We start from the raw sequence: 16,794 nt of genomic DNA, 5'->3' as shown, positions 1-16,794 counted from the left end.
TTTCGAAAATAACAGATACTACTGATTGTGAGGAAATATAACATCGACTCTCTGCATCTTTAAGACGATGAGCTAAATAAAAAGTAAAGCTTCTCAAATTATATCTCATTTTGCAAAACATACTTTTACTTAAAAAATAAATTTTTGGATAATCATAATTAAATAATTAAATATATCATAATTAAATATATTGTCAAAGAATGATGTTAACATTAATATACATTTACAATGAAACCAACATGAAGAGACCTGAAACGCAAGATATCATAACAGAATGTTTTACTTTTATAAACAAGTCGTAGATTTAATCTCAACGAATATATTTATATGTCACAAATGAAGTTTATTCTGTCGCGTTTGATTGTATTATATATGTACATTTTAATTTTATGAAATTTAATTTACATTATAAATAATGTATGAGAAACTTGGTTATTTATACCTAAATGTCCACCACATATTTATTACATTTTTTAAAATATTATGTAAAATCTGTAAGAAGCAAGACAACTTTATTAAATAATAAAGATTTTTCGATTTTTATTAAAGATACAATAACACGATAAAAAAATTTATTTTTATAATTTATCTAGAATAGGTCTAAAATTTATTTATTATTAAAAACAATTAAAATCACATACAAATATAAACAAAATTTATTTCTTCCTTTATTTTATACCGGTAGTTAGCCTGTCAAGATAGAAGTGGACAATGAAGTATTATGCAAAAAACCGGTTTTTAATTATTACATAAAGAGAACTACATTAAAAATTATTCTTAGAAAATATTTCACGGATAGATTTGAATGCCAAGAATATAGATTCAAATATTCTGAACTTATAAGTTTAATTTACTCATAAAAATACAAATAAAATTGCAAACTATAATGATGAGAAGAGCAAAAGTGTTAAGTAAGAGATTTGAAGTTTTTAGTAAATTTTATATAAAACATTATTTATATACATATATATATATATATATATATATATATATATATATATATAAATAATGTTTTTAACACAAAAGTGTTAAGTAAGAGATGTAAAGTTTTTAGTAAATTTTATATAAAAACATTATTTATATACATATATATACACACATATATATATATATGTATATAAATAATGTTTTTATATAAAATTTACTAGAAACTTCAAATCTCTTACTTAACACTTTTGCTCCTCTATATATATATATATATACATGTACAAAATATAATTAACATAATAATTTGTTACATTTATTGTATTCGATTTTAATTGTTTTTTAAAATAAATCTTTTGATCGTAGGTAAATTTATGAAGTATGTCTTTTATATCATATTTTTAATATAAATTAAGTTATATAGAAGTATAATTTATATTATATAATCAATCGCGTCACATTAAAATATATGTTTAATATACAAACGCATGCATACAAATTATATCTAGAATATATTTGTAAAAATAAAATATATGGTATTATATAATATCTTGCATTTGTACGAAAAAATATTTTATCGTGTTGTGTGTGTGTGTGTGTGTTCCTGCGTTTATACATGCGTGTGTGTGTGTGTATTTACAAGAGAGCTTCAATAAATACCTACATTTTTAACTGTAAACTGCTTCGCTTGTGCAGAACAATTTGACAGCTTTGATTGCACACATGCACATTGCATACTTACACATTCCACATATAAAAATCTATAAGTTTGCGACTTTCTACGCAATACAAAGTTTAACTAATATTGTTGCGTGTTTCGAACACATAACAAGGTTTATAATTATATGTTTACATAGGTTTCATATAGCTTTATGACTTTCTACGAGAAGCAAAGTCTATAATCATATCGCCTGGTGTTTGGATGTGAAACGAAATATATATTACAATTTGGTGTATGTGTTCAATGTGTACGTGTGCAAAAACGTCATGTGTGCAATGTGTAGATGTCCGATAATGTTATCTTTTATCCCTGCCAAAACATTTGCTACATGTACATAAATTAAAATCTTATGTAAGTAGGAGTTTCACTAACAATAAATATACACGGAAGTCGATTTACGTATAATTTGTCAACATTAATATAAAAATACGATTCCAAAAATAATTAACTAAAAAAGAGATCAAGAACCAACGTAAGTATGATTAGGATTTAAAAATTTAATGCGCAAGAAATTTAATCATTATCTAAAAACAATAAAAGTTTGTACAAAAATTACAGATAAACGCAAATATCAAACGTTTTTGTCCTTGTCTGACTCTCATTAGTGTAAAAAACTAAAATTATAAACGAACAGTCAGAAGTGAAATAAATAATCCCATGTAATATATCTTAATGTATAAATACTAATAAATTATAGATGATGTAAAACAAAGTAGCAATTTGCATACGCAACAAGACAATTACATATTCTGGTAGTATAGACATTCCACAGGCAAGCGACAATTAATTTTTGTTAACGACGCCAATGTTTCTCGAAGAACTTTTTAGTAAAAAAATTTCAAACTATAAATGTCATCGAAAGATTTATGTTAGAATCGAGAGTAAATCAATCAGCTGAGTTTTTGTGACATCTCGATGACGCGCAGACACACAATGAAAACTCGACTGATCGACTATAGTTGCGTATATATGTCGAAACGTTTCTCGTCATAAATTTGCTTATTTTGAATTTGTACAATGTTTGCAGAGATATTTTGTAGAGTTTTATTCTAAATAATATTAAAATTTCGACTTTGACCAATGTCAAAGCCACTAACATTAAACGTATAGTATCATTAAAGTTAAAAAAATTATGTTGTTTCTAGTAAAAATGTTTATGGGGCAGAGCAGGCAATATCGCGTTTTAATTAAGATAAAATTTTGTTTGTTTTCAGACTAAGATTAAATAAAAAAACAGGCGCAAAATGCGTAAGATATACATATGTTCACGCAATGTTACATTAAATTATATATGCTAACAGAATGCTTCGGAAAAAATTGGATAAACTTAACAAGGGCAAATATACAAAGGTGTCCCAAACATACCGCATCATCTATAATAATAACAGATTCTACAGTAGTTTTTGTATGAGAGGTGTTTAAAGATGACGAATCAAATTGTCCAAATTCGATCGCAATCTATCAAAATTAAATTTTATAAAATACATGTTAAAATTTAATTACATGTTGAAAATGTATAACGTAGTTTTAATAATTTCAATAATAATTTTCATGATTTTAACAACCCAATTGTGCTGCTTTAAACGTCATTCAAAGACTGATATATTTAATTTGTTGAGACTGTAGTATGAAAGTTTTGTGTTGATCGTTTTTGCTATATATTTAAATATTAAGATTTTTTTTCTAAACAACTTCACAAATCTGTTATTATCAGGTAATACGATAGGTTTGGGATATTTTATATAAAATTGATTTCGTTAGATAAATTCTTTCTCCGTCGTTTCGTTTTGTTGATATTTTTCCGTAGAATTATTGTGTTTGACACCGTGATGTACAGCTTCAAGATTGTAAAAATTGCTGCGTGCAAAAATTGTGAGACCATATCGGCAATTCTGACGGAAATGCTTTAAAAGCGATTCTATAATTGCTTTCTTACACACAAATATAATGAAAATACCGATATCTTTAATGGTTTCTAATACACCTATAGTTAAGACGATGTAAATCATTCCTGAAGTATAATATCTAAACAGCCAAAATTCCCACGATGTCAATAGAATCCACTCTATGGTTATTATGACAAACAGCATTATAAACAATTTTAAATACAGATTGGCCCTGCAAATAAATATAAGAATTTCTTTTATATATTTTAAAATTATGATATAGGTAAGTATTAATATCATGCTTACGAACATTCTAATGATATTCATATGGAAAATTGTAATTATTTTACATTTCTAGATATACTGAAACATTACAGATCGAGCAATTTATTTGTTACGCAATTAACATTGTATATTATATAGAAAAAATAGAACATTAGAAACGCTACAAGCGCGCCATTATTTTATGTATATGTATGTACACGCACACACACACACACGCGCGCGCGCGCGCGTACGACATTGTATAGTATATGTACACATTTACATATGTATATACAGGGTGTCCGGTAATATGTAAAAAATCTCTCGTGTACAAAAGAGCGGATGAAACTGCAAAAAAATTCTGTATTGTCTTGTGAATTTTGAAATAATTATTGAGAAATTCATTATAAAATATTGACTAATTCGTGTGAGTATTAGCACGTGGCGAGAAAAGCCACCCGATGTCACGCGGTTGCTAGTCGTGCATAATAACCATGTAACAGTGGGCTGTCTTTTTTTGCAGAGTGCTAATATATTAGCGCAAATTGGTCGATATTTTTTAATTAAATTTTCAATAATTATTGCAAAAATCGCAAAATGATGAAGAACTTTTTTGATTAGTTTTTTCCGCTCTATTTGTACGCGAGAGATATTTTGCAAATTACCGGACACCCTGCATCTACATGTGTAAATACATACTATAAATGATGTCGCGCGCGCGCGTGTGTATGTGTATGTACGTATACATAAAGTAAATGACACGCGAAACTTACGCCTAGTAATATTTTTCACCTAACGTCTAGTATATTTTTCATCCGCTCTATCTGTACACGAGAGATTTTTTACGATTTACCCGACACCCTGTATATTCTAATATGATAAATATCCACGATATTAATAATCTTTAAAAAAAATTACTCATTTTAAAAATTTCAAAAAAAGTAATTTGCTAACAAAAAACAGATTAATAGATATAAATAATTATCTTGATTTTACTCTTATTGTTTATCATATATTTTCAAAAACGACAGATAGTATTGGAAAATATGTTCTCGCGATTGAATAGCGGTGATATGTTTCTATAAAAAATCTCACAAACATGAAAGCAGATTGCCGCAAGTAGAAGCATTTTAAATATGTTCAACTCTCTCTTGTATCAAATGTCGAAAATGATAAAAAAAAACGATTAATTTTGCAATATCATTCATAAGTGAATACTGCTGCATATATATTATTAACAAAATAGAGGCTATGTGTTAATATAGATATTTATATACAAACCATTTCTTATTTTCATTATAACATCGGCTCTCTGAATCTTGGAGACGACGAGTTGTGTCCTTCTCATAACGCATGATCCTTAATGCTGTATGAATGGATAAAGAAACGCTAATAATAGTACAAATTATTCTAGGACCGTAATGATACAACTGATCCGGCGTACCATCTGAAATAGGAAAATAAAACTTTTTAAATTATATCATATATTGCAAGTATATGCACTCACAAAACATTCTGTTACTTTTAATATAAATTTTCAAATGAGTAATCATTGTAATTAAACGACAATAGAATTATGTTAACAGTAATATACACTTACAACGAAACCAACACTGATCAGGGTTAAATCTCGGTTGGATGCTTTTTGGCACGCCAGGAACGGTCTCCATAATGATACAGAAAATAATGAGAATAGAGGGACCTCCCCAAGCAAAGATAGAATATAAGAGTTTCTTCTTGTCTTGTGAGTCCACTTTTTTTGTTAACGAACGAAAATCTCTGAAAAGAGCAATTCACACTTTATATGTAGTCAGCAAGTAAAAACTTATGATACAAATGTATATTAAAATAAATATGTTTTCTGTTAAGATGCTTAAAAACCAGTCTTATGTAACTATGTATGTAGCTATGAAAGATTAATATGCATATTAGGTCACCTCTCTATACTGACCTTGACTTTGACATGTTCTCTTACTTTGAGTAACATATAAAATGTTTTAGCTGTTGCTCGTTTCTTATTAAAAAAAATTAACAATTAAAAAGAGAATTATTAAATGCAATTATCTGAATTTGTCAAAGGATAAAGTTTACATCAAATATATACATGTAAGTTATATTATGCATTTAAGCAAACGTATGGCTTAGGGGTTTATGGGGTTTCTTTTCTCTTCCTGCACTCTTATCTCTTAAAAAACTGACCCAATCCATTTTTTAAAGATGAAGAAAATTAAAAATTTAACTTTCTCAGAATGGGTTGGATTAAGTTAATTTTTTCGGAATGGAAATATAGGGGAAAAGACACAACTCTTCCTCCATCAGGGCGTTTGATTTATTACACGTATATAAACAAATGTAATAAAATTCGCTTTTATTGAATGCATTTGGTGTCAAAAAATCATATTGTATTTGGTAAACTTTATTTGTTAATAATTTTTTAATGAAGAATCTAAAATTTGCTTCATCGATTTTGATATAATTTTTTTATGAGTAGTTGTCGCCCATAATATTTACTCTCGTTACATTTATACACTAAAAAAATTGTTTTATAAAAAATTATATAGTTGTTTATATAATATCAATCAGCACATATACAAAAATTCCTCACACACATGATAAAATATCTTTCTGTATAAATTCAAAATATTAGAATATTAATTTAACTTTATAAATAAAAAGTCTTAAGAATAAATATAATTTAAACGCATATTATTGTTTATAAATATGTATACAAACACATATATATATATATATATATATATATATATATATATATATATATATATATGACAGATGAATATTTCATTCTGTCGAGTTTGATTCTATAATATAAATTTTAATCTTATATCAAATTTAATGTATGTATTAAATAATGCAGGACATATATATATAGAAAACATACTTGATATATTTACCTAAATGTCTTCCACATATCGAAACTCATTGCACTTAACCAGAAGGCACTTGTTAAAGAGCAAAAATAGTTGATTAAACCTGTAATCATGGAGAATATTTAAAATGAACAACACTTATAGAGTGTATTCTTTAATGAATTATATTAATAAATAAATAAATAAAATAAATAATTGGCATATCTATGTGTAAAAGAATAAAACTTTTATTTATTACTAATAGTAAGAATCAATTTATAAAAATTTATGAAGAATAACAGAAATGTACACAAATTATTCAAATGTACCCAGTAAACGCTAAATATTCTTGAAATATTCTATTCGTATTCCATTTGTGAGTTCTGTATAACTTGGAATAGTAAAGAAATATTCATAGATCGTTCAAATAATTAGAAAATATTCAGAATAATCTATGAACATTTTCTGTATGTTTAATAAGGAACATTCAGTGTAAAATTTAATATATGTATGGAACATAAAAATGAAATAAAAAATAAAATAAAACAGTATAAAAACTGATAAAAAATTAAAACATTTTGTGCTCATTTGAATATTCTTTGTACATTCTTTAAATATTCCGGAATTTTTTGGAATACTCTTCGGATGCTCATTTTGGATTTTAGGAACATTTTGTGAATATTTCAGGAATATCTAGCGTTTATTGGGTATACACTGCATTGGCTGCATTATTACATATTACAATTACATGATTAGGTTATACTGTACCATGTGCGACACAGATGATGTACGCCAGATTTTTTTCCTTAATTAGATAGAAAAATTTCGAAGCTATGTTAACAATGTCATAGATAAATATAATACTGCTGTATCTACGCAGCATGAAACTATGTATACTGTGAAATGGCAGCATATAATATACCAAATATAGTGCCAGCATACATAGCATGGACACTATATTCATAATCCAATACACAACATCTGCTACATGCAATAACGGTTTGATGACTTTCTCCAAATAATCCACTTCATCTTGAGTGGTTTCTGATATAGTTTTCGAACAGACAATCGCATAAACCCGATCAGGATTCTTAAAAAATGCCAGACAATAAGATGCTAATTCGACGAATTCGTTAAAGTAAGAAAGATATAAAGTGCCATTCGGGAAGAAAATGAATTTGTTTATATTGTACTCATAATTCTCTACAAGACTAATATATGTAATTCCGGTTTCACTATTGTCTGGGCACGCATCTTTAATAATCATTTGAAAAGTAATTTCATCATCTTTCTTACATTCAGTCTGCATCGATTCGCTCCAGAAGTTATATACATCTGTGAAATTATATTCAGATTCTCCAGTTAATGTGCAATTGTGGAAGATTTCATAGCGATAACCGTAAAAACAACAAAGGCGAATGCGAGCAATATTATCACATGTCTCGTATGGAACGATGTCAGTCTCATTGTCATTTTCATTATTCGAATGACTATTGTTGTCGACCTTTGTAAAGTTCTCTCGTAGCTCCCTTCTCATTTGATTATGTTTCTTATGATATTTCACATAATGCACGACAAATTCATTCTGAATCCAATCACCATCTTTGCGACCGTTACTTCTGGAATTAATACGGAACACATCCTGAACATTTTTGAAATCCATGATGAAATCTTTGTGAAAATCGTATTGATTGAAGACCGTCTCGTTGTCTTTTTTTTCAGTAGAATTTGCGTAAAGCAAAAGCTCATTTTTCACCATCGAAATGTTTAGCTGTTCGCTGTCAATTGTAAAATTCTGCAGAGATATTGTAGATGAAGCAAAGAACAAAAGCGCACAACACCAAAGTCCAAAACTTTTATCGTACATTGTCAATAATTTGCGAAATTAATTTGGTATTTAGACAGAAATTTTTTAATATAATGTCTAACGGGTGCAATACTGAATTGCGGAAATGAGAATATGCATGTTGTTTGTCTGAGATGATTTTATTGCGACAACCATGCTCTTTTCTGAAAAAAAGAAGAAATCAATGCTTGCAAATGTACGATCAGTAGAAGTGGCAAAGAACACACATATTCGCGCGATGAACAAGAAGAGACTGCCGTGGTCGGCGAAATGTCAATGATAATAAAGAAGCAAACTACCTACTAAGAAGTCATAAATAGGATGCTTAAACAATTTTATTAGTAAATTTCTACAAATATTAGGCGAAACAATTTAGCCAAAAGATCGTAAAAGATGTTTGGAAAGTTAATGTTTCAATTAAGATTTATTACATTTTTGAAAATATTATGTAAAATCTGTAAAAAGCAAGACAAATTTTTTAAATAATAAAGATTTTTCGATTTTTATTAAATGAACAATGATACGATCAAAAAATTTATTTTTAATATTTATATAGAATAGGTCTACAATTTATTTATTATTAAAAACAATCAAAATCACATACAAATATACATAAACAAAATTTACTTCTTCCTTTATTTGATACTGATAGTTAGCCTGTTAAGATAGAAATCGACAATGAAGTATTATGCAAAAACCGGTTTCAATTATTTACATAAAGGGATCTACATTTAAAATTATTCTTAGAAAATATTTCAAGGATAGATTTAAATATCAAGGCTATAGTTTCAAATATTCTGAAGTTATAATTTTAATTTACTTATAAAAATACAAATAAAATTGCAAAATATAAAGATAACAAAAGCAAAAGTGTTAAGTAAAAATTAGAAGTTTTTAGTTAATTTTATATAAAAATTATATATATATATATATATATGTATATATTAGTATGTATGTATTAAATAAGATTAATATTAAAAATTTGTTATATCTATATTAGATTTTAATTGTTTTTTAAAATAAATTTTTTGATTGTAGATAAATTTATGAAGTATGTCTTTCATATTATATTTTTAATATAAATTAAGTTTTATATAAGACTATAATTTATATTATATAATGAAACGCGTCATAATAAAGCATGTTTGAAATATAAATCGTATGCGTAAATTATATCTACAATATATTTATAAAAGTAAAATATGCTGTCATAATATTTTGTATTTGTACGAAAAAATATTTTATCGTATTGTATGTGTATGTGTATGTGTGCGTGTACGTGCGTGCTTACGTGCGTGCGCGCGCGTGTGTGTGTGTAATTTCGAGATGGCTCCGATAAATACCTACATTTTCAACTGCAAACCACATTGTTTGCGCACAACATTTTGACAGCTTCGATTTACGGACAATTTCGATTGCACACGTACACATTGCATACATACACATTCCACGTATAAAAATCTATAAATTTGCGACTTTCTATACGATGCAAAGTTTATCTAATATTGTTGCGTGTTTCGAACACATAACGAGGTTTCTAATTATACGTTTACATAGGTTTCATATAAGTTTACGACTTTCTAGGAGAAGCAAAGTCTATAATCATATCGTTTGGTACTGCTCGTTTATAATTTTAGTTTTTTACATTAATGAGAGTCAGATAAGGACAGAAGTGTTTGATATTTGTGGATGTAAAACGAGATACGTATTATAATTTGGTGTATGTGTTAAATGTGAACGTGTGCAATAACGTCATGTGTGCAATGTGTATGTGTCCGATAATGTTATCTTTCATCCCTGCCAAAACATTTGCTACATATACATAAATTAAAATCTTATGTAAGTAGGAGTTTCACTAACAATAAGTATATATGGAAGTCGATTTAAGTATAATTTGTGAAACACTTTTTGTTTATAACTTTATACTTTATTTATATTAAACAATAATCGATAGATAAAAGGTATTAATGATTACTCAGGATAATGATTTTTTGATAATATGTCAAGATTAATATAAAAATACGGTTCCGAAAATAAGCTGAAATTAGCTGAAAAGGAGCTCAAGAACCAACGTAAGTATGATTAAGATTAAAAAATTTTATGCGCAAGAAATTTAATCATTATCTAAAGACAATAAAAGTTTGTACGAAAATTACAGATAAACGCAAATATCAAACACTTCTGTCCTTATCTGACTCTCATTAGTGTAAAAAACTAAAATTATAAACGAACAGTCAGAAGTGAAATAAATAATCCCATGTAATATATCTTAATGTATAAATACTAATAAATTATAGATGATGTAAAACAAAGTAGCAATTTGCATACGCAACAAGACAATTACATATTCTGGTAGTATAGACATTCCACAGGCAAGCGACAATTAATTTTTGTTAACGACGCCAATGTTTCTCGAAGAACTTTTTAGTAAAAAAATTTCAAACTATAAATGTCATCGAAAGATTTATGTTAGAATCGAGAGTAAATCAATCAGCTGAGTTTTTGTGACATCTCGATGACGCGCAGACACACAATGAAAACTCGACTGATCGACTATAGTTGCGTATATATGTCGAAACGTTTCTCGTCATAAATTTGCTTATTTTGAATTTGTACAATGTTTGCAGAGATATTTTGTAGAGTTTTATTCTAAATAATATTAAAATTTCGACTTTGACCAATGTCAAAGCCACTAACATTAAACGTATAGTATCATTAAAGTTAAAAAAATTATGTTGTTTCTAGTAAAAATGTTTATGGGGCAGAGCAGGCAATATCGCGTTTTAATTAAGATAAAATTTTGTTTGTTTTCAGACTAAGATTAAATAAAAAAACAGGCGCAAAATGCGTAAGATATACATATGTTCACGCAATGTTACATTAAATTATATATGCTAACAGAATGCTTCGGAAAAAATTGGATAAACTTAACAAGGGCAAATATACAAAGGTGTCCCAAACATACCGCATCATCTATAATAATAACAGATTCTACAGTAGTTTTTGTATGAGAGGTGTTTAAAGATGACGAATCAAATTGTCCAAATTCGATCGCAATCTATCAAAATTACATTTTATAAAATACATGTTAAAATTTAATTACATGTTGAAAATGTATAACGTAGTTTTAATAATTTCAATAATAATTTTCATGATTTTAATAATCCAATTGTGCTGCTTTAAACGTCATTCAAAGACTGTTATATTTAATTTGTTGAGACTGTAGTATGAAAGTTTTGTGTTGATCGTTTTTGCTATATATTTAAATATTAAGATTTTTTTTCTAAACAACTTCACAAATCTGTTATTATCAGGTAATACGATAGGTTTGGGATATTTTATATAAAATTGATTTCGTTAGATAAATTCTTTCTCCGTCGTTTCGCTTTGTTGATATTTTTCCGTAGAATTATTGTGTTTGACACCGTGATGTACAGCTTCAAGATTGTAAGAACTGCTGCGTGCAAAAATTGTGAGACCATATCGGCAATTCTGACGGAAATGCTTTAAAAGCGATTCTATAATTGCTTTCTTACACACAAATATAATGAAAATACCGATATCTTTAATGGTTTGTATTGCACCTATAGTTAAGACGATGTAAATCATTCCTGAAGTATAATTTCTAAACAGCCAAAATTTCCACGTTGTCACTAGAATCCGCTCTATGGCTGTTATGACAAACAGCATTATAAACAATTTTAGATACAGATTGACCCTGTAAATAAATATAAAAATTTCTTTTATATATTTTAAAATTATGATATAGGTGAGTACCTATTAATATTACGCTTACGAACATTCTAACGATATTCATATGGATAAATAATTTGAAAAAATTGTAAGTATTTTACATTTTTAGATATACTGAAACATTACAGATCGAGCAATTTATTTGTTACGCACTTAACATTATATATTATATAGAACATTAGAGCGCACCATTTATTTTATGTATATGTACGTACACGTGCGCGCACGCGCACATAAACACACGCCCGCGCGACATTGTGTATAGTATGTATACACATTTACATATGTATATACAAGGTGTCCGGTAATTTGTAAAAAATCTCTCGTATACAAAAGAGCGGATCAAACTAAGCAAAAAAGTTCTGTATCATTTTGCAATTTTCGGAATAATTATTGAGAAATTCATTAAGAAATATTAACTAATTCGTGTGAGTATTAGCACGTGGCGAGAAAAGCCACGCTGTCACGCGGTTGCTAGTCGCATAATAACCATGTAACAGTGGGTTGTCCTTTTTGCAGAGCGTTAATATATTAGCGCAAATTAGTCGATATTTTTTAATTAAATTTACAATAATTATTGCAAAAATCGTAAAATGGTGAAGGACTTTTTTGATCAGTTTGATCCGCTCTATTTGTACACGAGAGATTTTTTACAAATTACCGGACATCTATGCATATATATGTGTAAATGTATACATACTATAAATGATGTCGCGCGCGCGCGTGTGTATGTGTATGTACGTATACATAAAGTAAATGACACGCGAAACTTACGCCTATAATCTCTAGTATATTTTTGAGCCGCTCTATCTGTACACGAGAGATTTTTACGATTTACCCGACACCCTGTATATTCTAATATGATAAATATCCACGATTATTAATAACCTTTAAAAAGAATTATTCACTTCAAAAATTTCAAAAAAAGTAATTTGCTAACAATAAAGATATTAATAGGTATAAATAATTATCTTGATTTTACTCTTATTGTGTATCATATATTTTCAAAAACGACAGATAGTATTGGAAAATATGTTCTCGCGATTGAAGAGCGGTGATATGTTTCTATAAAAAAATCTCACAAACGTGAAAGCAAATTGCCGCAAGTAAAAGAATTTAAAAATGTTCAACTCTTTCTTGCATCAACAAATGTCGAAGATGATAAAAAAAAAAGATTAATTTTGCTATACCGTTCATAAGTGAATACTGCTGCATATATATTATTAACAAAATAGAGACTATGTATTAATATAGAAATTTATATACAAACCATTTCTTATTTTTATTATAACATCGGCTCTCTGAATCTCGGAGACGACGAGTTGTGTCCTTCTCATAACGCATGATCTTTAATGCTGTATGAATGGATAAGGAAATGCTGATAATAGTACAAATTATTCTAGGACCGTAATGATACAACTGATCCGGCGTACCTTCTGAAATAAGAAAATAAAGCTTTTTGAATTATATCATATATTGCAAGTATATGCACACACAAAACATTCTGTTACTTTTAATATAAATTTTCAACTGAGTAATTATTGTAAACGATAATAGAATTATGTTAACAGTAATATACACTTACTATGAAACCAACACTGATCAGGGTTAAATCTCGGTTGGATGCTTTTTGGCACGCCAGGTACGGTCTCCATAATGATACAGAAAATAATGAGAATAGAGGGACCTCCCCAAGCAAGGATAGAATATAAGAGTTTTTTCCTCTCCACTTTTTATGTTAACGAACGCAAATCTCTGAAAAGAGCAATTCACACTTTACATGTAGTCAGCAAGTAAAAAATTATGATACAAATGTATATTAAAATAAATATGTTTCCTGTTAAGATGCTTAAAAACTTGTCTTATGTAACTATGTATGTAACTATGAAAGATTAATATGCATATTAGGTCACCTCTTTATACTGACCTTGACTTTGACATGTTCTCTTACTTTGAGTAATGTATAAAATGTTTTAGCTGTTGCTCGTTTCTTATTAAAAAAAATTAACAATTAAAAAAAGAATTATTAAACGCAGTTATCTGAATTTGTCAAAGGATAAAGTTTACATCAAATATATACATGTAAGTTATATTATGCATTTAAGCAAACGTATGGCTTAAGGGCTTATGGGGTTTATTTTCTCTTCCTACACTCTTATTTTTTAAAAAACTGACCCTAAACTCAATCCATTTCTTAAAGATGAAAAAAATTAAAAATTTAACTTTCTCAGAATGGGTTGGATTAAGTTAATTTTTTTCGGAATGGAAATATAGGGGAAAGGGCACAGCTCTTTCTCCATCAGGGCGTTTGATTTATTACACGTATATAAACAAATGTATTAAAATTCGCTTTTATTGAATGCATTTGGTGTTAAAAAACTCGGTTGTATTTGATAAACTTTATTTGTTAATAATTTTTTAATAAAGAATCTAGAATCTTTTAAAAGTTACTCACAAGGAGAGGTCATGTATTTTGCTTCATCAATTTTAATATAATTTTTTTATGAGTAGTTGTCGCTCAATAAAGTTTCCATGCAAGCCATTCGATGCACTTCTCCGAATTTTCAGGAAAAAAATTCAAAGCCGATGAAGCAGAGTACATGACCTCTCTTTGTTTAAAAATATGTCAAAATCAATTATTTGGGAAGAAATAAGTATATCTTAATATTTACCACCATCACATTTATACATTAAAATTATTGTTTTATAAAAAATTATAATTGTTTATATAATATTAATCAGCACATATACACATACAAAAATTCCTCACACACATGATAAAATATCTTTCTGTATAAATTCAAAATATGAAAATATTATTTTAACTTTATAAATAAATAGTCCTAAGAATTGATATTATCTAAACGCATATTATTGTTTATAAATATGTATACAAACATAAATATACAGAGTATCCCGTAATTACCGCCCCATCTCTTTAGGGCAGATAGAGCAGGTCAAACTGAACATAAAGTTCACAGAATAATGAGACACGTGAATTGGCGTAATTAAAATACATAATTATTTTAAAGTAAAAATGTATAACTGCTAGTTGCAAATTCAGATTTTTTCTTAAAGATAACTATGTGTTTTCTTTACACCAATTGATTGATCTGATTATTTTGTGCGTAAAAGTATTAGGATAAGATAATCGAAAAATGAATATTTTACGATATATCTTGTATTTTATATCAAAATATTGCAAATTTGAAGCCTTATAACTCGAAAAATGTTTAATGAAAAAACATATTATTATAGTGTTTTGGAAAGCTCTCATAAGCTATAAGAATATTGAAAAATATATAGGGTGTTCCATTTAAGAAATTTAAAATGACCTTCACGTGACTTTCATGTGACTCTTCAAGGTCAAACTAATGGCACTATCTTATGTCTCCCTAGAAACCATACAACTTTTTTCTGAAACATTTTTTTGAATTTTTTATATTTTTCGAGATATTTGCCTAGGGCAATTAAAATGAAACACTCGGTATATATAAATATCACAGATGAATATTTTATTCTGTCGAGTTTGATTCTATAATATAAATTTTAATCTTATATCAAATTTAATGTATGTAATAAATAATGCAGGATATATACATATATAGAAAACATACTTGATATATTTACCTAAATGTGTTCCACATATCAAAACTCATTGCACTTAACCAGAAAGCACTTGCTAAAGAGCAAAAATAATTGATTAAACCTGCAATCATGGAGAATATTTGAAATGAACAACACTTATAGAGTGTATTCTTTAAAATAAATATAATAATAAATAAATAAATAAAATAAATAATTGGCATATCTATGTGTAAAAGAATAAACTTCCATTTATAACTAATTGTAAAAATCAATTTATAAAAATTTATGAAGAATAACAGAAATGTACACAAATCAGTCAAATATACCCAGTAAACGTAAATATTTCTGAAATATTCGTATTCCAAAAGTTCTGTACAACCTGGAATAGTAAACAAATGTTCATAGAACATTCAAATAATTGTGAAATATTCAGAATATTCTATGAACATTATCTGTGTGTTTAATAAGGAACATTCAGTGGAAAATTTAATATATGTATGGAACATAAAAATAAAATAAAAAATAGAATAAAACAGTATAGAAAATGATAGGAAGTCAAAACATTTTGTGCTCATTTGAATATTCTCTGTACATTCTTTAATTATTCCGGAATTTTTTGGAATAATCTTCGAATGTTCATTTTGGATTATAGGAACATTTTGTAAATATTTCAGGAATATCTAGCGTTTATTGGGTATACACTGCATTGGCTGCATTATTACATATTACAATTACATGGTTAGGTTATACTGTACCATGTGCAACACAGATGATGTACGCCAGATTTTTCTCCTTAATTAGATAGAAAAATTTCGAAGCTATGTTAACAATGTCATAGATAAATATAATACTGCTGTATCTACGCAGCATGAAACTATGTATACTGTGAATTGGCAGCATATAATATACCAAAAATATGCCAGCATACATAGCATGGACACTATA

General features: G+C 27.6%; 2 protein-coding genes across 2 annotated transcripts; both read right to left on the bottom strand.

The window, feature by feature from the left end:
• Positions 1-1,314: 1,314 nt before the first annotated feature.
• Positions 1,315-8,738, bottom strand: LOC140671482 (uncharacterized). Its single transcript, XM_072902813.1, has 5 exons — positions 7,431-8,738; positions 6,708-6,786; positions 5,396-5,574; positions 5,077-5,242; positions 1,315-3,763 (listed from the first exon to the last, which is right to left on the bottom strand). The coding sequence occupies exons 1-5, from the start codon at positions 8,527-8,529 to the stop codon at positions 3,403-3,405; spliced, it is 1,884 nt and encodes a 627-aa protein (XP_072758914.1). The 5' UTR covers positions 8,530-8,738; the 3' UTR covers positions 1,315-3,402.
• Positions 8,739-10,561: 1,823 nt separating this feature from the next.
• On the bottom strand, positions 10,562-16,760 carry LOC140671488 (uncharacterized). Its single transcript, XM_072902821.1, has 5 exons — positions 16,605-16,760; positions 15,892-15,970; positions 13,847-14,251; positions 13,532-13,697; positions 10,562-12,226 (listed from the first exon to the last, which is right to left on the bottom strand). The coding sequence occupies exons 3-5, from the start codon at positions 13,914-13,916 to the stop codon at positions 11,866-11,868; spliced, it is 597 nt and encodes a 198-aa protein (XP_072758922.1). The 5' UTR covers positions 13,917-14,251; positions 15,892-15,970; positions 16,605-16,760; the 3' UTR covers positions 10,562-11,865.
• Positions 16,761-16,794: the final 34 nt, after the last annotated feature.

Source organism: Anoplolepis gracilipes, chromosome 11, assembly GCF_047496725.1.
Source record: "Anoplolepis gracilipes chromosome 11, ASM4749672v1, whole genome shotgun sequence".
NCBI lineage: Eukaryota > Metazoa > Arthropoda > Insecta > Hymenoptera > Formicidae > Anoplolepis > Anoplolepis gracilipes.
Note: the sequence above shows the minus strand (reverse complement) of the source record. Positions and strands in the feature narration are given on the sequence as shown.

Bases quoted from the DNA above. Each gene is read 5' to 3' on its own strand.
- LOC140671488 (XM_072902821.1), bottom strand. From the start codon at position 13,916: ATGGAGACCGTACCTGGCGTGCCAAAAAGCATCCAACCGAGATTTAAC. The intron at 13,698-13,846 runs GTAAGTGTATAT...TTCTTATTTCAG, and splicing joins TGATCAGTGTTGGTTTCATA to AAGGTACGCCGGATCAGTTG. The intron at 12,227-13,531 runs GTTTGTATATAA...ATTTATTTACAG, and splicing joins TATAATAAAAATAAGAAATG to GGTCAATCTGTATCTAAAAT.
- LOC140671482 (XM_072902813.1), bottom strand. From the start codon at position 8,529: ATGTACGATAAAAGTTTTGGACTTTGGTGTTGTGCGCTTTTGTTCTTT. The intron at 5,575-6,707 runs GTAAATATATCA...TGCTCTTTTCAG, and splicing joins GATATGTGGAAGACATTTAG to AGATTTTCGTTCGTTAACAA. The intron at 5,243-5,395 runs GTAAGTGTATAT...TTCCTATTTCAG, and splicing joins TGATCAGTGTTGGTTTCGTT to ATGGTACGCCGGATCAGTTG.